The 23,213-nt window shown below is 37.4% G+C and overlaps 1 protein-coding gene across 2 annotated transcripts in view; it reads right to left on the bottom strand.

Moving 5' to 3' along the window:
* Positions 1–23,213, bottom strand: part of UNC80 (unc-80 homolog, NALCN channel complex subunit) — a 199,013-nt gene that overhangs the window by 95,942 nt on the left and 79,858 nt on the right. For both annotated transcript variants that reach the window (XM_058532911.1, XM_058532912.1), the window contains exons 23-26: positions 14,899–15,111; positions 11,304–11,439; positions 7,652–7,785; positions 1,757–1,922 (exon numbers count right to left, since the gene is read on the bottom strand). In XM_058532911.1, coding sequence (XP_058388894.1) covers positions 1,757–1,922; positions 7,652–7,785; positions 11,304–11,439; positions 14,899–15,111 — 649 coding nt within the window. The remainder of the gene's footprint in view (positions 1–1,756; positions 1,923–7,651; positions 7,786–11,303; positions 11,440–14,898; positions 15,112–23,213) is intronic.

Genomic DNA, 23,213 nt, shown 5'->3' with positions numbered 1-23,213 from the left:
AAACGATAATTAGTACAAGAACTTCAAGTGGGCAAAAATCTCAGCGGGATATGTTTAAAAGATGGAAGTTTCTCATCATACACAGTTATCCTTGTCTGACGTAGTAATATTTGATAAAATATTGATTTGATACTTCATACTCAGAAATTGCTACGACTTGGCTAATAAACATTTGGTTCACCATAAATTCAATACTATACAATGATCATTTACATTTTTCAAACATTGTGACAACAACCTGATCTTTAACATGAAAACATTTTTCCAGTGTATATCAATTTGTTATAATATTTTAAAGATTTTAAAGATTTTATGTTTTCTCTATCTACAGCTATTCCTTTTAAGAATCATTCATTCCTTAAGTTACCCAACATTTATAGAGTCATTGTCTACAGGACACTAGAATATACCTAAATGCATAAAGTCATCTTTGATTCTTTTTACAAATATGCTGATGTTCTTTTAATTGAAATTCATTAGAAAAACATTAAAGGGCAATGGAATTGAAGAACTAGCAAAAACAGATAGAGAAGTCAACAGTTTAAAGGAGCCTTTAGAGACCCACTTAAAACTTTGCAATCTTTATCTCATATTTAGGATTTTCTGCATGGGTTCTAATCCATATGCTCTTGAAATAAAAAATAACAAAAAATAGCACAGTTATTTATTGTGTACCTGTTATGTACCAGGTATTGAGGTTATGCTTTACTTGCACTGTCTCATTTAAAGCTTTCAATGTTAAATGAGGTAGGTGTTATTAACCTAATTTTACAGAGAAGAAAACTATGGCTTAGAAGGTAACTTGGAAGGTCTCACAGCTAGTTACTATATTTCACCATTTTAAGATGCACATTTTTTCACATTTTAACATATCTAGAATTTAGATTTGTCTTACAATTGATGACATCTTAAGGTCACTAGTGCCAGGCAGCAATTGTGACACGTGTTACTGCTTGTGTCCATGTGAATATCTAAAGCATCAGCAACAAAATTTGCAGAATGGGTGCCAGTGTCTTTTAACTCCAAGGAGCCAGATGGTAGTTGGGTGGAGGAGTGGGTGAGGGGGGTAGCAACATTCCTAAGCAGGAACTAAAGGTAGGCTAGCTTCATACCATCGCATGTTGGCTTAAGTAACCAGCATCAATAGCTTTACTTCTTTTATAGATTTCTTTAGGAAATGATATGTTACTAACATTCTGATGACACAGAGGACATTATCATACAGAAAAACATGGACCCTGACAATTCTGAGTTGGAAAGTGATTAAGAAATTTGAACTCTGAGTTGAAAATAGTGTAGAAAAACTTTAACCAGTGTATTTTATTTGTACTTTCCTTTTGTTTGGCTGCACAAGAATGATAGATAGTGATAATAAAAATCTACATCTAATTAAGTATGAAAGTCCTCTTTCAATAAGAATGAAATACAAACTATATGATAAAACAGTATTGTGTAAGACTGAATTGGGAGAATTTTTCCTTCTTATTGGTACATAAAACAATGTTTCCTCTTACAATTGATGGCACCTTACATTCAATGGGATACGGAGAGTTACCGGGCTAGAATTAGAACCCAAGCCTCTCACTGCAGATCCAACTCCTAAGGAGCACGGTTTCCTAATTCAGTTAGTAAACACAGTTAGTACTATACAGAGCTAACAATTCTGGGTTTCCTTTGGTATACAGTTCTGCAATTTAGACCCCAGACCAAATATCCTATGAGAAGACCAGAAACATGAAATAGTGCTTTTCCATACCTTTCTTTTCCTCAACACCTGCATCTGATTTGAGGGTATGGCTACTACTGTGGAGGGAATCTTTTGAGTCTTCGTTTTCATCCAGGACCCCTGCAAAGCTGATCTTCCTTTCATATCTGTGCCGGTCCATCTCGGGATCCAGACGAAGCCTGCAGCTCTCCAAGTCCTGAAAGGGCAGCGAGGAGCACGTGAATGCCGGCCTCTCCCCAGCCCTGCATCCGTCTTGCGGCCAACCCGCCTCCATTCTGAACTGCACACACTGCCTTTGAACACACGAATTCCCCTTTATTGAATGCCAATCTTAGCTTGTGGCCAGGAAAAGTTTTCTGAATTAGAAAAATCTTTCCTAACTCACAGTTTTTCCCATTTCTTCACCCGCTTCACTTTCCAAAAGCACAGACTTGCTCCAAATCCAGAACGAGCTCCCTCACCTTCTGACTCTGTCCACAACTTGAACCACATCTTTGGCATGTATCTGTTTATTAAGTAATCACGCACTGAGTGTACTGAGTATGAATGTGTTAGGTACTGGGGGATAAATAAGAAATCGTTCTTGCCCTAAAGGCATTCAGAATCTCAAGACAGACACTGAAGAGACAAACAAATGACAAATTCCAAGACTGAGAGATAGAGCAGAATAAGCAAGTCTCCAATCACAGAACAGGTCAGATTTTCGATTGGGGCCTCACAGGGCAAACTCCTACTAAAAGCAGGAGCTTAGAAATCAGACTCGGAGGCTGTGGTCAGCAGAGTAACGGACCCCCAAAGAGGTCCATGCCTTAACCCTTGGAAACTGTGAATGTGTTACCTTACATTGCAACAGGGACTTTGTACATGTGACTAAGGTTAAGGACTTGGAGACGGGAGATTATCCTGGATTAACCAGGTGGGCCCAAACTAATCACACAAATCCTGAAAAGTGGAGAAATTTCCAGGCTGTGGGTGGAGGAAGACGGAACTACAGAAGAAAGATGAGAGAGATGCTAAGTTACTGGCTTTGAAAATGGAGCAGGGGGTGCGGCGGGGTGGCCCTGTGGCATAGTGGTCAAGTCCAGCGCGCTCCGCTTTGGCAGCCTGGGTTCACGCATTCGGATCCCAGGCTCGGACCTACACCACTCATCAGCCACTCTGTGGCAGCGAGCCACATACAAAACAGAGGAAGATTAGCACAAATGTTAGCTCAGAGCAAATCTTCCTCACCAAAAAAAAAAAAAAAAAACGGAGGAAGAGGCCATGAGCCAAGGAATGTGGACGGCCTCTAAAAATGGAAAAAGACGAGGAAATAGAGCCTTCGAGCCTCAGAAAGGAATGCAGCCTTCTCCACACCCTGACTTTAGCCCAGTGAGACTTGTCTTGGACTTCTGATCTCCAGAACTCTAAGATGATATGTTTGTGCTGCTTTAAACTAAATTTGTGGTAGTCTGTCACGGCAGAAACAGGAAAGGAATGCAGAGGTGATGTTGGAGTTAAGTGTTGAGGATTAAGTAAAGTTAGCTTGGCAAACAAGTGGGGAAAGGCAGTTAGGTCTTAAGAAACCTCGTGTGAGGGCCAGAGGCTCAAAACAGGATCACACATTGGGGGGATTTCTCACTCCCTTCCATGAGGGCCTCAGTGTAACAGGGTTTCATTACTACCTGCTTATGAACAGAATGAGCTCATACCATCAGGTAAGCCTAGGGGAGGGTAAGCATTTAGTAGGAGTTTGCCCTGTGAGGCCCCAATCGAAAATCTGACCTGTTCTGTGATTGGAGACTTGCTCATTCTGAAGATCACAGATAATGATTAACCTATAAAACACTTTTGGAAGACCTGATAAATGAAAAATATATAAAATGCTAACTTTATTTTTATATAGCATTTTTCTAATTATGACATAATAAGCCCTCAGATTCAAACAGATATGGAAAATAAAAAGTATTTAAAAAACTCAGTTTGCACCAAGATTAAAATCTTAGGCTTTTAATTGTTATTAATAAATAAAAGGAGACTATACATGTTGTTTTTTCTTTTCCCTTTGGATTAAGAACAGAAGTTACACTTTGGTACCCAGAAAATTATATCACATCTAGAAAAATAAAGAAACTATATGGAATCTATCTAACACTGTCAAAAATATTCTAGGAATATAAATATGCTTCCCTGAAATTAATCCCTTTTAGGAAAAAAATAACCTTATCTACTTTTCATTTTGGTAGCCAAATTTAATTAAATTTCTGAGTTGGGCCAAAAAGTAATAATACAACAATTCTGATTCTCAAAAGTAATTAGTTATCTCTTTCAATTTCTTCTTTTATCTACTTGTTAAATCCTACCTATCTTTTTTTCGTGTGTGTGAGGAAGATCAGCCCTGAGCTAACATCCATGCTAATCCTCCTCTTTTTGCTGAGGAAGACCGGCTCTGAGCTAACATCTATTGCCAATCCTCCTCCTTTTTTTTGCCCCAAAGCCCCAGTAGATAGTTGGATGTCATAGTTGCACATCCTTCTAGTTGCTGTATGTGGGACGTGGCCTCAGCATGGCCGGAGAAGCAGTGTGTCGGTGCGCGCCCGGGATCCGAACCCGGGCCGCCAGTAGGGGGGTGCGCACACTTAACCGCTAAGCCACGGGGCTGGCCCTAAATGCTACCTATCTTTCAAAGCCACATTCAAATGTGACCTCTTCCAAGAAGGTTCTTCAGATTTTTCCAGCCCTTTCTTTGGCCAACCATGGCCCTCTGCTCTTTTCTCAGGGCCTCTCTTATATTTTGCTTCAGGAAATAGTTTTTTTATTTGTTGGTTCATCTCTGTATCACCCCCACCCCCACCCCTGCAACCATCACACCACCTTGTTCATAGTCTTCTCTCAATAAATATTCATCAGTTTAGTCTTGATATATGTGAATGGTGTTTTGCTTCTAATTTTATAACTTTAGGAATGTTTGGAATCCAGCAGTGTATTCTTTATAACTTGATATGTTAAATCCCGTTGGTACAGTTGGTACAGCTTCTAGACAATCTTGCATTAAACCATCCAATATGTTGTGTTTCCTAATGATTGAACACAGACATACAGAGACTTCCTTACTGCCTTTTTCTTTATTATTATGGACTCATTTATGCATTGGATGGGAATTACCCGTTTTAATTCCATGTTGTTTGATCACTGGATATTGGTTTCGCTAATTCAATTGGGAAACATTTGAATAGACCAGCAGTTTTACAAACCAAATTCTCTATTTAAAAAATGTTTCTTTATTGTCCCCAAGTTTGTAAGTTAATATTTAGAGAAAAATTTGATTATTATGCTCTTTTAGACTATAAATCTTGTAAAAATGTTGTTTTTTCTTTTTTTTAAGACATTATTTGTGTGGTTTAGACAGACAGTGAATAAAAATGCTACCAGAAGTTCTTTTTCTGAAAGATAAAAAAAAGCACATTAATTAAGTTACATCTAGGGATCCTGGAAAAGATTACTAAGTTGGTAAAAATATTGTTTTATTAACTTGTAAAACTTTTGATGTCATTTTTCCGGTTTTTTTTGCCTCCATTTCCCACCAATTCCGGGAGCGGCCTCCTGGGATTTTCTGATCCTACCTAAGAAATAACTGTGGTTAAACAAATTTTTATTTTAATTGTTGTATTTTAGGTTCCTTTGCTTTGTCTTCCACATTTTGGATATAACTAGGACCTTCCCAAACAAATACTTCACATGGAAATTTCATCCACTTCATATGTCACATGGTATTCCATCAGAAAGACTTTTTTCTTGGTAGAAAGTTTGTGTTCTTGATCTTCTCTCATCCTCAAGCCTCTGATTTGAGAATATTTACAGTTTCTAGTGTGACTATTTTAGTACCTTATACTTTCATTGCTCTCTACATTAGGGTAGCTATTTATTTTTACTGCTATTAAAAATGCTATTAATAAAACATTCCAAAGATCTATAAAGACGCTTGCAGCAAGTATTTTGTTAAAACTTGAGAATATGTCACTTTGATGATATTTATGCTCAGCCTCCTTAGATTTACTGTTTTGTACAATTTCTTAAAAAACAATTTCAAGCATTTACAGCTTCTGTGTTGATAAAACAGTTTTATGATACTCACTGTTTTCTCTACAGTAGGTTAGAATGTGACTTGGGTTTATTTATTTATTTATTTTTTCACCATCAACTATAATTAGATAGATTAGACACGAGAAGCTTCTTTCTCATTTATTTTATAAAAGTCACATCCCAACACAATACACAAACCTATGCTTGACAATGAAAACCCCAGTGTAATGAATAAGAGATTTCTGAGTCTTTGTTAAAGGGCATGGAGCAGTGAAAACTCATGTCTCATTGATTGAATCACTGCAGGCTGTTTTAACTCAATTTCTTGGCATTTCCTACTAGTCTGCCAGTTGAGTTATACACTAATTTTTAAAAGATTTGACTGATTTTTTTAAAAATAAAATTTGTTACAATAATAAGGGACATTAAACAAAAATAACTGAGTCAAACTTGAAGATTCTTATTTTTGTTAATCACAATGAATTAAAATGGTGACCAGTATAAATCTGAAAACTTAAAAGTAGACGTACTTCTGTGCTTTTACAAGACTTCAGTATAATTCGAATGCTGAGAGGATAACACTGACAAAGGCCTACACATCGGATGCTTTATCACACTTGACTTTCCACTAAACATAGCTTTCGAGCAGTGGCCTTGATTTGATTTTACAGCTGTCTCATTACAATAGTGAAGGTGACAATTCGAAACATTAAAGGCCCAGGTTAATATGAAATTAAATAAGGGCAGTAAGAGGAACTTCCTTCTCCTCCAATATTCAAATGATGCAGTTTCACAGTCCAAATATTGGTATGTTTCTCTTAAAAACATGTATTTTACCTAAAAATGCCTCCAACTTGAAAACATCCATGTATGTTTTAGCGTGTGAGGAAACGGGCTCTCCAGACATTGGGGAAGCAGAAGCAGAGGCCACGCTCAGGCACCCCGGAGCACTGATTCTTTTGTCCCTCCTCCTCAACCCCCCAAGCCGAGTTTGGATGAAAAAGCAGAAGAGGTGATCAACTGTAAATTTGCTTAAATGGAAGCACACAGATTGTTAGCGCAACAATTTTTCTGGTAGAGTAGTGTAAGCCTCATGTAAACGAAAAGAAAAAGAATTTGTCTGGTTCCTCGGCTCTAGCTGGACGAGGCCTGCTGAGGGTGTGCCCTGTCCCACACGCTCTGTGAAGACTCCTGGCTGTTGCATAGTATTTGTATCCCTTGTTACACAAATCAGGCCCCAATGGCATAGTAGTGTGTATGTATGTGTGTGTGTGTACCTGTGTGTGTCTCTGTGTGTGTGTGTGTGTGTGTGTGTGTGTGCGTGTGTGTGTGCGCGCGTATGGTCTTTTTCTGTCTATCCATACTCCATAAGGAGTACTGCAGGAATACAAAAATATATGTTTGGGGATATTTACACGCTAAATGCTTAAAAAAGTCTCTTTGCCCATAACTTAACTGAGAAAACTCATTGGAAGGACATTTCCATAAGGATTTATGAGCAGTCAGCATGAAAAAAATTCTGTCAATGATTTCTGGAAAATGATGGCCATAAAACTGCTCACAGTTCGAAGCATAAAGGAAGCTAATGGTTCTTAGACATTCTTAGCACAACTGACATGACCAGTTAAACATTTTAGCCAGTGGTGTTATCTTTAGCGATTTCAAGGCCAACTTTAGAGTTATTTTTTTTTTTAACAGAAAAAAGAAATTTTCTTTTTATATATGAAAATCCCTTGGTTGAATTTTTAAATTATATGATACATTTGGCGATTGGACATTTGAGGGAATTGTGAATACTCAAAACCTAGCCACGTGTCTGGCCTCTCCAAGTAACCTGATAATTCACGTGTGTGCTTTACTTACCACCAGAGGCTCAGTGCGTGGTCTGGGCAGGCAGGAAAAGGTCTCCCGCAGGAAGGTGGTAACCTCCAGGAGAAGCTGGCATGCTGCCATCTTCAAGGCAAAGGGGCAGCCACATTTAGAGGGGTTCACGGTACCTACGGAATCAGAGTGCTTTCATAAAGAAACCAATAAACAACACAGAGAGGCACAGTTTGACGGACACAGCTACACATGTGTAGAATCAAACTGCATGTGAGAACATTACCTATACATGTCCAAAATGAAATTGCATATGAGAATGTTACCTATACATGTTCAATTTACCTATTCCTTTTAGCATAATCTGTGCATTCCCACACACCTCTCCCTTCCTCCATTTTGCAATTCTGTAATGCCTCAGTGTGAAAATGTCAATCACTAAGAACTAAATTATTCTCCCAAGGCATCACAGAATAACAAAATGCAGCTCCACTAGACTAGAAAGCCTTTTAATGAAAACAGAAACGGAAAGCAGTCTTGCAAGATTTTCACATTGCTATTCAATCAGATTTAGATTATATACAGGACAATGAACTAGATTAGAACTATAAAAATCCTGTCAGCTCATTCTGTGAGAGACGTCTATCTCGGTGTTCTGAGGGCAGTGAAGTTGTTTCAGCTCTAATCCAGATGTGTTTCTGCAGCACAGATGAGACTGACTTGATCACCTGTATCTTACAGTTTATACAAGTTACAGTTTATACAAGTTAGCCTATCATATTGAGGCACAGTTACACTAGAAGTATGCAAATATTTTCTTTTGCTCTGAAGAATACCAGTCTTTGAATGAGTAAAACACTGCATCCATCATAGACCAAGAAAAAGATTTTGCTCTACAGGTAGATAGTAGCCAAAGAGACACCAAAGAGACCTTCTAAAGTCTCAGGATTAGTTCTCAGATACGTCACCACTAATCATGCAGAAATATACTGATTATATATCAGTGTTCAGAAAAGAAGACCAAAGCAATGTAGAGTTCTGCCTCTCACAAAAGACAGAAAGTAGTTATCTATTATGAATGAATCAAGTCATCAAGCAATCACAGTATCATTACATATCAACATTCCCAAAAATATCTCTAAAATATTTCCTGTGTATTAGGCTTTCTGAATTAAATAGAATATATACATCATGCTTTATATAGACAGTAGGTGGAAATTATGTTCTCTCTGAAGATATCTTGCCATCACTTCCTCATGAAAACCATTATTTTCTCTCCAGAAGTAATATGTGGCTGGCGACATTGCCTCTTACTAAGAATGGAAGAGACAAACTCCTCCAAATTTCCAGACCGATACTTGCTTGCACCATAATTATCTTTTAAATGTAAGATGTGCTATGTATTGACTTGACAGTGGAACTAAACCAGATATCCCAACCTTATAATCAATGGAGCTTACAAGATTCCAGAAATTGCCTAGATGTGCAACAGTTTTTAAAAAATAATTGAATAATCACCAAGACAAAAAAACAACAAATGTTGGAGAGGATGTGGAGAAACAGGAACGCTCATACACAGCTGGTGGGAATGCAAATTGGTGCAGCCTCTATGGAAAACGGTATGGAGATTCCTCAAAGAATTAAAAATAGAGATGCCCTATGATCCAGCCATCCCACTACTGGGAATCTATCCAACGCACCTGAAATCAACAATCCAAAGAGGCTTATGCACCCCTATGTTCATTGCAGCATTATTCACCATAGCCGAGAAGTGGAAGCAACCTAAGTGTCCCTCGACTGACGATTGGATTAAGAAAATGTGGTATATATATACAATGGAATACTACTCAGCCATAAAAAAAGACAAAATCGTCCCATTTGCAACAACATGGATGGGCCTGGAGCGTATTATGTTAAGTGAAATAAGCCAGAAAGAGAAAGACAAACACTGTATGATCTCACTCATATGTGGACTATAAACTAACACATGGACAGAGAAAACTGGACTGTGGTTACTAGGGGCAGTGGGGGTGGGGGGTGGGCACAAGGGGTGAAGGGAGTCATATATATGGTGATGGACAAACAAAAATGTACAACCCAAAATTTCACAATGTTAGAAACCATTAAAACATCAATTAAAAAAATAATAATAATTGAACACTAGATATTCAGTATAAACTTCTGGATCCGTCCTTTTACTCCCGAGGTTATCATCCAGGTTCTTCCCATCAGTCCTGTAGACAACAAACTCAGTCTTCGTCCAGGTTCTCTCATGACTATCATCTGAACTATTCTGTGACAATGAACAAGGATTGAGTTCTACACGAGCTCATCAAAAAGCTAACACACTAGACATAACATATTGGTGAATGATACTGATGTGGTCTCATGGAGGTTAGGGTTCATTTTGGCCTGTGAGGATGCATCCATCTAATGTTGCTTTAGCTCCTCTCTGTTCTGAAGGATCCCTAGGAGATCGAGGGCAATTTGAGGACGTCTTCTGGCAGGCTATCACTAGGTTTTGTGATTGCTGGATAATCCTCAAGTCGTCCTATGGATCAGACCCAATTCCAGGAGACATTCTAGAATAGTCCAGACTCTTGCAAACTTAAGGGAATCTTTGGGGCCAATTTTCACCAGTAGGCTGAAAGACTGATGTCAGAATTTGGTATTTTGTCAATAGCTAAGTCAAGAAAATTTGCTCTGATCTGATAAGGGCTGTGAAAGGGCAAAACGATGAAAAATACTGCAAAAACAAAATCCTTGGTATGAAAGGGGAAAGGAAGAAAACAAATTTTCTTTGATTACTATTCAGTTCTGTCCAATATTACACTCTAGCCATCCTTGTACATTTCATGACTACAAAGACAAAGGAGATTTGGCATCACTTAACTAAGGACAATCCTTAACATAGAATCAGAGAGTCTGTTTCAAATCACAGGGAAAGTCAAGAGGAAGAGCCCTCCCGGTCTTCATCAGATAATGATACTAATTTCATTACCATATTGGAATTTTATACTCCATAAAAGGCAGTGATACACAAACACACAAGCTCGTATGGTATAGAACACATGTATGCACAAAATAGTGTGGAGAGGGACGTACAGGAATCTCTTTGTCTCTACTCTCCTATGGTGGGACTCACTTCTAATTTTAATAAATAAGTACAGTACAGTAGACATTCACAATTCTAACAATCTGAATCTTTTAATATTTCAAATTCACGTTAAATACTGTAATTACTCTGATTAAATATTTCAATATTTTAGTGATTTGGGAAGCATTTCATATTCAATTCTATTTGGTCTAACTTTTTTTCTCCAAGAGCAGTAGCAAAATACAAAACCTGAACACCTCTTCTGAGATAGGAATTTTCCACAGCTATATTTTCTCAGAGGGGCCTAATGCTAATCTTTATATAATAGTAAGAGTCAGAGCCTACAAAGCAATGGAAGTTCCATATTGCCTGAAACTCTTTGCGTCTGTCTATAGTCTTCTCTTGCTGGTTCTTGCCCCCTCTTTGTGTGGCTTTATGCACATGCTTTACATCCATGTACAGGGAACAGGGGAAAAGGTGCAGTGGGGAGACATGGGAAGGTGGTAGGAATATGAAAGAGGAAAGAGAAATATTAAGTGCTCCTAAAGCAGAGGTTCTTACAAGCAGGGGTTCTTGTAGTAAAGGGAGTCTCCTTACTGTCATCTAAAAAGTCTTCCTCCTCATCCTCCTTTCTCAGTCTCCTCTTGGTCTCCTCATCATAGATGAGACCCAGCAGGTTGGCTGGGCTCTCACTCTCCCCGTGGCACAACTCATTCAATCGGACGCCAATTGCCTATCATGGGGAGAAAAAGAAAAAAACAGCATAAATTACAGTCATGCACCGATTAACAATGTTTCACTCAACAACGGATTGCATATAGGACGATGGTCCCGTAAGATTAGAACCATATAGCCTAGACGTGTAGTAGGCTATACCATCTAGGTTTGTGTAAGTACACTCTATGATGTTCACACAACGATGATATCACCTAATGACAAATTTCTCAGAACGTATCCTCATCATTAAGTCATGCGTGACTGTATGTCAGACTATAAAATAGGCTCTCATATTACAGAGGACATATGCAACCAATTAATGGGAATTATTTCCAGCATATGCCTCCTCTGTTGCCACAGTGCTGTTAGCACCATGTTTCCCAATGTGGAGACCCAGACATGGAAGGCATTGACCTATCTTCAAGGTCATTTAGTCTAAAGACTTGTAGGAACTGCAATGATACTTTTGTATTCTTACAAAAATTTTTCTGAAAATATTTCCATTTACTCAAAGGTCATTTACATAGATCTAGAGTATGCAGTTGTTCTTAATGGAGGATTTTGTTGTGGTAAAAAATAAGAAATCACAGTTCCTCAGAGTGCTTCTGATTATGCTATTTTATGAGAATGTCACGGCATGCTAATGAGTTTGGAGGCTGGCATTAATTCTGGTACAGCAATTGTATTTGTTTCTGCCATTATGTATACAATTAATGGCTTTTTTGGTAGACTTTGTTCCCTCTTCCATGATACTCTATGAATTAGTAAGAAACACTAACTATTCTTTTGGTAGAGTACCCAACATGAACGTTAAAAATATGACTTTTAATAACTCAGCATATGGACAATATTGGCTTTTACAAGTTATTCATAGAACCAATACTTGTTATCTGTTCTTCCAAATCATCATCTGATTTATGAAAAGGAATTTTCCACAAGAAGAGACAAAATACACTACCTCTGTCTAATTCCTTTTATATTCCAATTACATAAAGTATGCAACAAAAGAAGAAACACCTGCTTAGGAGAGAAAGTCAAAAAGCTAACATGAGCACTGAACTTGGCATTTGACAGTTTGGTTGCTCTGTGCATTAGTAAAAACAAAATTCTAGCTAATTTTGTTTCTTCCTGTATCATCCTTTTCAAATATTTAGTAAAGTGACTAAATTCTGAGCATGCAGGAAATTAGACTCACTGCTAGAAACTGATGAACATACGTCCTGAATTCTTTAATTAAAAACACGAGTTGTTTGAATGTCTTGGCTATCTGGAAACAAAGAGGTCTCCTTCAACTCTGGAATTAAGTGAGGAGTAACAAAAACCACACCAATGAGAAAGAAAGCAACGTAAAAAGATATCACAGGATCCTACAATTTTAGCGGCTAACTTGAGAAGTTTTAAGCAAACAAAACAAAACACAGAAACAAAAACCACGACCTTAACAAAAAGCCGTGTCCTGAGGCTCCAATTTTGCAGATCCTTTGTAAAGAAGGAGGCATGCAATCGTTGAGTCTCGAGTGAAGCCAACAATCTTAATACTGAGAATCAAAGGGGGAAAAACTCTACATCGACCCTTCCGGGATGTTGAAACTAAGCAATTTAAATTAAATCCACAATTTTAGTTAAATCATAAAGAGCTGCTCGAAATATGAACTTGTCTAGGATAATTAATTGTCTAAATAATAATTTAGAGCTCTATGTCTCTTCCAAGGCTAGAAAAATGCCTTGGGGATATGTTTATTTCTTTCTTCATTCTTTGAATATTTATTGTGAGGTAATTTGGTAGGTATTAAAACAGAAAGTTGAATAAATTGTTATAGTACATCAACATCTTTGTTTAATGTGCCGTAGTAGATTACAAACTTTCATACAGAAGGGTTACTGTTTGGCAAGTAGGAAGGTTAGCGAGGTTGAAGGACTTGCTCAAGGTTGCACAGCAAGCCATGGACTGACCCAAACACTGGGCGTCTGACTCAATGTCTTTTGCTCTTTCCCTCAATGAGCTTACAGTCTATTGAGGAGGTAATAGCACACCAAAATAATACGCTAAGTGGCAAAAGAGACTGAAAGCACTTTATTAGTTCAGAAGATGGAGAGATTAGACTCAGTTCAGAGAATCATAGAAAGTCTCATTGCTGTAGACTTTGAAGAATTGGTGTTTTGGCTGATGGGGATGGGAAAGAGTGGATATTCCAGATGGAGAGTTCCAAAAGATCCATATTCAGGGAAATATACTGATGCCACCAGAGACTGACAAGTAAGCCACTTGGTTGAAGCACAATTTTGTGAGAGGAAATAAAGTGCAGGAAAGCTGGAAAGGTAGATTGGGGCTAGGTCTCACAGTCCTTGAAGCTGAACTTTGTTTTGCATTCTGAAGAATGAAAGGTCATTCTTGAGTGGGGGAGTAATCTGGATCCCTCATTCGAGGGGCACTATACTAGCTGCCTAGGAATGCACAGACGAACCATGTATCCTACTTTCAAAAATTAATGTCATAACTTATTATCATCGAATACCTCTCAGGTGCAAAGAATTGAGATAAATGTCCTTTAGATACATTAGCTCATTTGACTTCATCATCCATAATCTTGGTATGATTTGAACAAAGGTTCTGGAGAGAGCAGTGCCACTGAAGCATTATAAGTGGGTGAGAAACACACTGATTTGCATTTTAGCCTAATCACTCTGACAGCAGTTTGCAGAATGAATCAGAGGGGGCAAGTCTGGAGGCTGGGAGCGAAGTATGAATGTTCTGCTTTTAGATGGGCTACGCCATAGGGAGATCATTTTACTGGCAGTGTGTAGGATGGATCAGACGAGGGGAGTCTGCGGGGAGGAGACAAAATGGGAAAATACTGTCGTCATCCAGATGAGAAGTAACGAAGATCTGACCTGAAGGGGCAGCAGCAACATGGAAGAGGTGGAATCAATAAGAGAAGGAGGTTTGGAATATGTTCCAAGGCTGTCATCTCAGATGATGGTGGTGCCATTAACAGGAATAGAAAGTTCAGGAGGGGCTGTAGATGCGGGTGTGTGTACATGGAGAGAAGGGTTTTATTTTGGTCAGATCGAGTTTCAGGATATTAAGTGAATGCCTCCAAAGCGTAGTGGGCAATGCTGAGCTGGGATCTGAAAAGTGCTACGGATACAGAATTCTGTGCCTCTGGCACAGAGGTTACAGTTGAACACATAGAATAAATGTAACTCGGGGGGAAATCATATGGCAAGAAATTATAAGAGATCCTGGGAATGTCCACATTTATAGGGAGGAAGGAGGCAGAGGAGATGATAATGTCTAACTTCATAGATTTATTGGGAGAATTAAATGAATTAAGTTTATTTTCCCCTAAAAAGTTTTGTTCAGTACCTCATACATAACAGGTATTCAATAAATTGTCTCCCAAACAAACATAAACATACAACTTCTTCACTTCACTCAAGCGCCCGTTTTTACAGAAGAAAATCGAAAGCTCACGTCTCCCCACTGGTAGAAGAGCTTGGCAGCATTCCACTGCAGCTTCTGGTTCCGCTTGTTGCCCACGACGGGAGACCGTCCCCGGGACAGGCCTTTCTTGGTGATATTCACATGATGCCCTTTCATCCACTCTGGCCAGTTGCCACGGTTGCAGCGGTGAACAAAACGGGCACATTCCAGGAAAAGCGCTGCCCTGGCTACCACAGGCGCTTCCTGAGTAGGGTTGTTAAGGAAAGAAAGATGTGGGATTAATTAACAATCAAGTGACCTTAAAGGGAATTACCATGTACTCTTAGCTTATTTTAATTTCCATGTTTTCATTTCGTTTAGCCATATTTCCCAGGCTAGTGTTAGCATGGCTAACATAGTCGTGGGAAATCTAGAAAATGAATCTACTGAGGCAAATTTGGATATTGAAGAATTAGACATTTTAAGTAGGCTTATGTGCTTATCTTTCTCCTTCTGAAGAATCTCAGGTAATTTCACGACTCTATCTTTGCATATTTAAGAGGCAGCTTGGATTTAAGTGTGAAAGTAAGATTACTTTTGATATGAAGTTTTTAAATATGAAGTTTTTAAACCTAAAATTTTAATATGAAGCAAACAAATATTCAATTTCTAGAACTAGTCTTATGCTAACCAAAGGTGTCAATAGTGAGTTTGTTCCAACAATAATCTATTATCTATGACCATCCACACGCTCCAAGGAAGTACAACTGCTCCCGTGCATTTTGGCTAGTAAGAAAAGGAAATGCTTACTAGATTTTGTTGAGTTAGTCTTTTTCCCTCCACTTTGTCATGAATAACAGACTATATTCTGCTTAAATAGGCATGCTGTCAATTGAAAATGTTTGACAAAGAGGAAATTATTTAATTGATAAATAAAAATCAGAATATTTCTTCAGGAAAATAAAACTATGGCTCCATATTGTCATGTCAAGATATACTCAAAAAAATAAAAGAAAAAACAACCTATAGTTGATACCCAGAAACTGGTAAGGATCAGATATCTACTGAACTCTTCACGAGCTAAAAAAAAATTAATAAGAGAAGGAGTGTGAGATTTCTCACAGAAGGTCAACAAGTCACAGAAAACACATACATCAACAATTACTGTGTATTTTGACTTGTGCCAGTTTTAAAAAAATATGTAACAATATTAGCCATTACTTCAGAGATACCATAGGCTGCTTAGCAACCATAAGTTTCAAACTGAAACGGTTTTCATCATTTCAAGCAATGGTATTCTTAACAATGCATTGATCCATAATGTTAAAAAAAGGGGCTAATATATAGAGAGCATCAATTAAGTGCCAATTAATTTTTTGAACTGTAATTCTTAATTACCATAACAAACCTCTGTCCTAGAAATTATATCCTCATGTTAATACTTTTTAAAATGAGGTATAATTTTTCCACTACCATATAGCTGGGGGAACGAGTAGGCATAGGGTTGAATCTCAGGTCTCTCTGATGCCCAGATCTTTGCTAGTTCCTCTTTGGTATCTAAATTGTCTTAATTTATACTCATATAAATTTTGGTAAAAGATGATTTCTAGAATGCATGTAGAAAGTCATTATTTAAAAATGGGATATTAATGTCATGTAATGTTATTTTCTAAAACTCAAATATATGATCACATCATTTTCCCATTTAAAATCTACTATAGGCTCCATCCACCTCAATCATAAAATGAATTAAGATACCCAACCTTTGTTATTTGGTTCATTTTCCTTTCTGTCCTCCTCTCAAGCACTCAATGGTCCAATTATGTCCAATGGTTACAGTCTCCCAAATATGGCATCTCATACTTTTCCAGACGTTGTTTCCATGGCTTGCAGGACACTTAAGTCCCTTTTCCATCTGGCAAATTCCTACTTCTAAGATTCAGTTTAGTACCTTCTCTAAGAAGCCTTCCTTAAGCCCTTCCCACTTCAGGCAGAGTTGGTTACTTTACACTTTTGAGTACCACAGTTTCTCAAACAAACTGGATGATTCAAGTAAGTTAGCCTGTTAAGCATTTTCTCATTGTCTCCATCTTAAATGAAGCCATCGAGAATTCCAATAAGAAATACATTTATGTAGGGACTTAATTTTACAAAGTATATGATGTATTGCCACAACATACAAAGTTAACCTACGTGAAAAGGCAGAATACAAGATAAACACCAATAGTGAGCATCTACCATTAATAAAAGATGGACACTGATGGTGCGAATCTACAATTAATAAAAGATGGACACTGATGGTGAGGATCTATCATCAACCACATTGGTGGCAAGACTGGGTAGCAGGTCACAGGGACAGAAAGACTTTTGAGATTGCAAAGGGCCAAATGACTTTCTGCATCAAACCTATCAATATTGTGGTGCCATAACATACAGACTAAATATCTACACTCTTTCCTTGTATTAAATATTTATTTTACTAAACATCTCAGATATGCTAATCTGTGTCTGGAAAAGGCTGTGACATCTATCTCTAAAAACGAAGGCCAGTCTGGAGGGCAAGGTGAGTGATGCAAATCTATTCTCAGCCTGTCACATTGTGACACATTCCCAATATAAAGCGATGGCATTCACTGCTCAAGGACAGTAGACAGAAACAACACTGCTGCAATAGCATTATGCCACGAACCCCGGCTCCTTCAGGACTAACAAGGGCAAATGTAACCTAACTCAGTGTATGGAGCAGAGGATCCTTTTATTGCCCTTAACTATTAGATGGTACTGAGGATTAACAACAGATGAATGAACAATCCAGACTGCTATGTGAAGTTTCCTATGCAGATCATCTTGCCTTCTTTAGAAGAAATGGTTTTATTTGCTTAGAAAGCTCAAGGTGTTTTGAATGAAAAGCAATGTCAATTCTCTGCCCTCAAAAACTTCTGATGATAAAACAGGTATTATCAGTTAGTGGCCCTAAGAAATCCTAATCTAAGTTTGGCAATGGAATTTAGATCAACATGAAAATAATTCCCGTTAACTAAACAGAACAACATTAAAGGAAAGGTTAGTTATTATAGGATGAATTTGATCCATGCAAATTGTCAAACCCAGTAACTTTTGGAAATGTCGCTGTCTATGTTAAAGGATGATATCATAGAATAACTCAAATATTGTCTTTTTGTTGTAATCTTCATGAATTGGGTGGGGAAGGCAGGCTTGGGAGTCCTAGAGGCGAGAAGGCACTGAATAATACCAATTTCCGGGGCATTGTATTGTGTGTATCACTGTACAGACAACTGATGGAGTTGTTGAGGTACAAAGCTAAGGACTCTGTGCATCCTAGTAGAAAACACTTAGCAATAAGTACTGACTTCACAATGTATATGAAAGAGCAGTCAAGGCATTCTAGTGTGGGTATGGCTGTTGGGAATTTTTTTCCTTATAAATTTCTTTCAAAGTGTAGTGTAGAAAGTATTGATTTTAGAAGTAGGGTTATGGAATATCTTGGACAAAGGATTCTTCCTGAACATAATGGAAAGTCCATTTCTCCTCTTTTGATGGCGCTTACCTCTTATGGCTCAGTGCAATCTGAAGCAGCAGCAAAAAATGAAGGCACGACAGAATGGATAGGAATGAATTCACATCACAGAGAGAACAGCACAAATGGAGAAAAATGAATCGGAAGAATGCTGCATGGCTGGAAAGAACCACAGAGCATCAGAGGCATAGCTAAGTGAACATCTAAACAAAATTTGACATCACTGGCATACCACAGAGAATTTTGCTGGTGGTCCTGAAAGAAAAGTAGGCACATTAAATTTCTTCTTTCTAATAAGAAAGATCCGGCAGTTCTGCCGGATCACCTTTTTATGTTCCATGATGCCACAGAACAAGCTTCTATGCCATTAATCATAACTTCATAGCTCCCAGACAAGCAAGAATCAACTTTAAGTGGGAAGACAAAATCTCAGTTTGAACCATGTGAAATTTCTAAGCTTAAAGGTCAAAAATAGTAGAATACTCACAATTTCATATGGTCGGATCTTATATAAGGTGTTCTGTGCAACGGCTACAGAGTTATCTAGTTAAAATTACAAGATGTCATGAAAACGTCATTATGCATAGATTTCTCGAACACTCCACAACTAGAAAACTTCAGGCTACTTTTCCTTGACTTCTTTTGTCACTTCTTCCTGCATTTTATAAGATCCTTATGTATAGTGAATCTTTCCTTTATGAAAGTGAAGCAGAGAATTGGAATACTAATTCAAACAGCTGTGCTTTATTTTGCCTGGGGACCTAGAAAATACTGTTACCAAGATACGACAGTTAATTGAAGGTTATAATTGCAATACATTCCTTTCCCTGAAGGACCATATCTAAACTTATTATGTGAGAAGAAACCCTGACTGATCCTGAAAACTCATATAACAACACTGGACAGGAACTAACTGCTTTAAAGACTGAGTATTTTATGTTGGCCCCTGGGGAATCACATAATATTTTTATTGCCTTACAATAAAATATAAAGCTCTTGCTGGTGTAGGATACCTATATATTTAAAACCCATGGGAATAAGCAATTATTGTGGGTCTTAGTGTGCAGTGGAAGCTGGTTTACTAGAGGGCATGTGCTTCTGAGTCAGTATTTATTACTCAGCCTGTATTGAATTCTCTGCCTGACTGAGCTCATCAAGTAACCGACAGGCCGTCTCTGCCCCTGCCCATTTCTACAGTAGCTGCAGACAACTAAAATGATTCAGCTGCCAGGCTAGAGGCAGGCATTATTGTTTAGTGCATGGTCTGGGTGGCTAGTCATTTTAACACTTACTCAGATCCTGCTAATATTTTGGATAAGTATTTTAAAAACCAAATGAGGACTTCGGTTTCTGTAGGATACCTATAAAGATATAGGTATCTTACAACAGTAAGAGCTTTATATTCTGACAGTATGATGGATTAGGTATGAAGACAAACTTCTTTTGGTTTAGACGCCTGAAAATGCTGGATAAAATATCCAAAAATTTCTTCATTTTGTTTTGGCTTTTGTTTCTAACATGAGATGATAGACCATTGGAGAGTAGAAATTACAAGAAAGTGCAATTCTGGGGTGGGGGTCTAGGGAGGGGTGTAAGCTAGTGTAGGAATGTTTCCCCAAGGGTTTCTATGGACTAATGAGAGACTAAACCATGGCTTTTCAATGGGCCACAAGTTAAGTGCCTGAGCTCAAGCAAAGCGGGAGGTCAGGTCATACACTCCCACAGAAAGCCAAGATCCCAGCTGGAAGCCACCCTCAGTGGATGAATGAGAAAAAGATCTGCCCCACAGAGGTAGGCCTGCCTGACTAGACTTGGCTCTGGGTAGAACAGAAAAAAAAAAAAGGAAAAAAGTCTTTTATGAGAACTCCTAATCAACATCCCACATTCTCATATAAGTTGGGACTAGAATGGGCACTACTTCCACCCTCCTTACCCCCCAAAAATAGTTTAAAAAGTGATCTTAGGTTGGTGATGTTTCCAGGTGCCTGACAAAAGAAATGGAAATCCTCTCTGGAGGAATACCTTAAACAGGTACTTCTCAAACCTTCCAACCTGAGTGTGCATAAGAGTCACTCGGGAATATGAAAAAATCAGATCCCCTGGTCCTACCTCCAGAGATTCTGACTCAGTAGACCTGTTGCAGGGCCTGAAAATGTACATTTCTAACATGCTCACAGGTAATGCTAATGTTGCCAGTCTGTTGATAACACTGCTTTTAATGCAGGTCTTAATTCCCAGAGATAAAGTTCCAAGGAGTTAAGCTCACATTAAAAATACATAAGAAAATAATCCACCATGAGCAAGAGTCAGAAGAAATAACAGCGTAGAATCAAATACACAAAGACGGCAGTTATCGGAATCATGGCGTATCAAATGCATTTAAATATTAATGTGGGTATTGAAAACATGATGAAGGAATTAGATTATCAAAGTTGAACAGGCAGTCTTAAAACAAGAATCAAATAGAACCTTGACAAATAAAAAATGTAGTATATAGTACTTGAAATTTAAAACAATGGATAGACTAAAACACAGATTACATCAGGTTTTCCAACTTTAGCACTACTGACCGTTTGAGCCAGATAATTCTTTCTTTGGCAGGTGCACTATATATTATGGGACATTTATCAGCATCTTTGGTATCTACCCACTAGATGCCAGGAGCAACCCCCAGGTTGTGACAATCAAAAATTCCTCCAGACACTGCCAAATGCCCCGTGGTGGGACAATTACCCCTGGGTAAGAACCTTGAGATTAAACACAGTTGAAAAGAGAAAAAAGGAAATGGAAGAAATGCTCAGAAAATTACCCAGGATACAGCACAGAAAGAGACAAAGAAAGTAAAATATGAAAGAGAGGTTGTCAAAAGCAGAAGATAATTGGAGAAGATCTACCATACATCTCATCAATTTCTAGAAGCAAAGATTAGAGAAAATGTGAAAAACACAATCTTTGAAGAGATAACAGTTGAAAAATTCCCAGAATAGATGTAAGATGCCAATTACATGATTCAGGGGCTTAATAAACCTCAATTGAGAAAAACAAGCTAGAAACATTTTAGTGAAAGTGCAAAATATCAACAATAAAGAGAAGACATTAAAAGCAACTAAATACCTATAACGGAATGTCAATTAAACCAGACGAGAATGAGATGATACCTCTGAAGTATAGAAAGAAAATGTAAGCCTACAATTATAATGCCAGCAAAAGTATCTTTCAAGATTGAGACCAAAACAAAGACATTTTCAAGTAAATTGTAGCTGAGAGAGCTACTGCCAACTCATCATCACTAACTTCTGAAAGGTTTCCTTCAGAAGAGGGATATAGATCTTAGAAGGAACATCTAAGATGCAAGGAGAAATGGTGAGCAAAGAATGTGCTAAGCTTTTGGGTAAATTTAAAAATCATTTTCCTAAAAATCAATAAAAAGAATGTCTACTTTGTCAATGTTAAAGCAAAAACGAGATAGAACCAAATCTTGAACAACAGTTGGGGTTAAAACCCTTTACAGTCTTACTGTTTGACAGAAGAGTAAAGATATTCATTAATTTTAGACTTCATTTAGTTAAACATATATATGCAATTTTTAAAAACACAAATATAATACAATAATTTCAGAACTAGTAAAGGGAAATAAAAAAAAAAAATGAAGCCAGACCAAAGCAAGAGAAATAAAAGAAAATCCAACACGATTTAAAAGAAGCCATGAAATGGAAACTAGAACATATACACAATGAACAACGAAAAAATGTGATAAATAGGCAAAAGAAGGCAGAAGTGAATCTATATCAGTAATCATAGTCTGTGCAAATGTACTAAATTTTCTAGGAAAAACAGACTATTAAAATGGTATAAAAATTCAAATATGTGCTTTTTATAAGAAATATACCTAAAACACAAAGATGTAGAAAAGCTGAAAGTAAAAGATTGGCAAAATGACATACCAGGCCAATACTAACCTAATAAAATTGTTTCAGTCATATTAGTATTAGAGAAAAATATATATTAAGGTAAAAAGCATTACTAGAAATAAACTGGGTCACTAGATAGTAATAAAAGGTTCATAGCACCAGAAACATGTCACACTTCAAAACTGTCTGCTCCTAAATAAACAAAACAAAAATTGTCAAAACTACGAGTATAAATGGACAAATCTGCCATCATAGAGGAGATTTTAACTCGATCAACTTAGTAATTGACAGATCAAGCAGTGAGGGGAAAAAAATAAAGACACAGAAGATTAGAATATAAAACATTGTACTCCAAAACTGGAGAATACACATTCTTTTCAACTACACATGGGACATTTATGAAAACTGACAATGTTCTAGTTCATAAAGCAAGGCTAAATTAATTCCAAAGGATCAGTATCTGAAAAACCAATAACAAATGGATACCTAACAAAACCGTGGGATTTATAAATTGAAACACACACATACACATCTAAATAATCCATGGGTCAAAAAAGAAATCACTGAAGAAATTAAAAACTACTTAAAAATAAATTGTAACAAAAATATTACTTATCAAAATTTATGGCATGTAGCTAAAGTAGTACTTAGAGGGAAATTAATAGCTAAATGCTCAGTTTTGAAAAGAAAAAATAAAATTATGAGCTAAGCAATCAACTACTAAGCTAAAGAATAATACAATGAAGTCAAAGTGAAAAGAAGGAAATAATAAAAATAAGAGCAGGAATTAATGAATTAGAGAATATTGTAAAGATACAATAGAGAGAATTAACAAGATCATTAAAAAAGATTAATGAAATTGACAAATATCTGGCAAGCCTAATCAACAAAAAAAGGAAACAATTTTAGGAATAAAA

Source organism: Diceros bicornis, chromosome 37, assembly GCF_020826845.1.
Source record: "Diceros bicornis minor isolate mBicDic1 chromosome 37, mDicBic1.mat.cur, whole genome shotgun sequence".
NCBI lineage: Eukaryota > Metazoa > Chordata > Mammalia > Perissodactyla > Rhinocerotidae > Diceros > Diceros bicornis.
The sequence above is the reverse complement of the archived record's forward strand: the minus strand, read 5'-3'. Positions and strand labels throughout refer to the sequence as shown.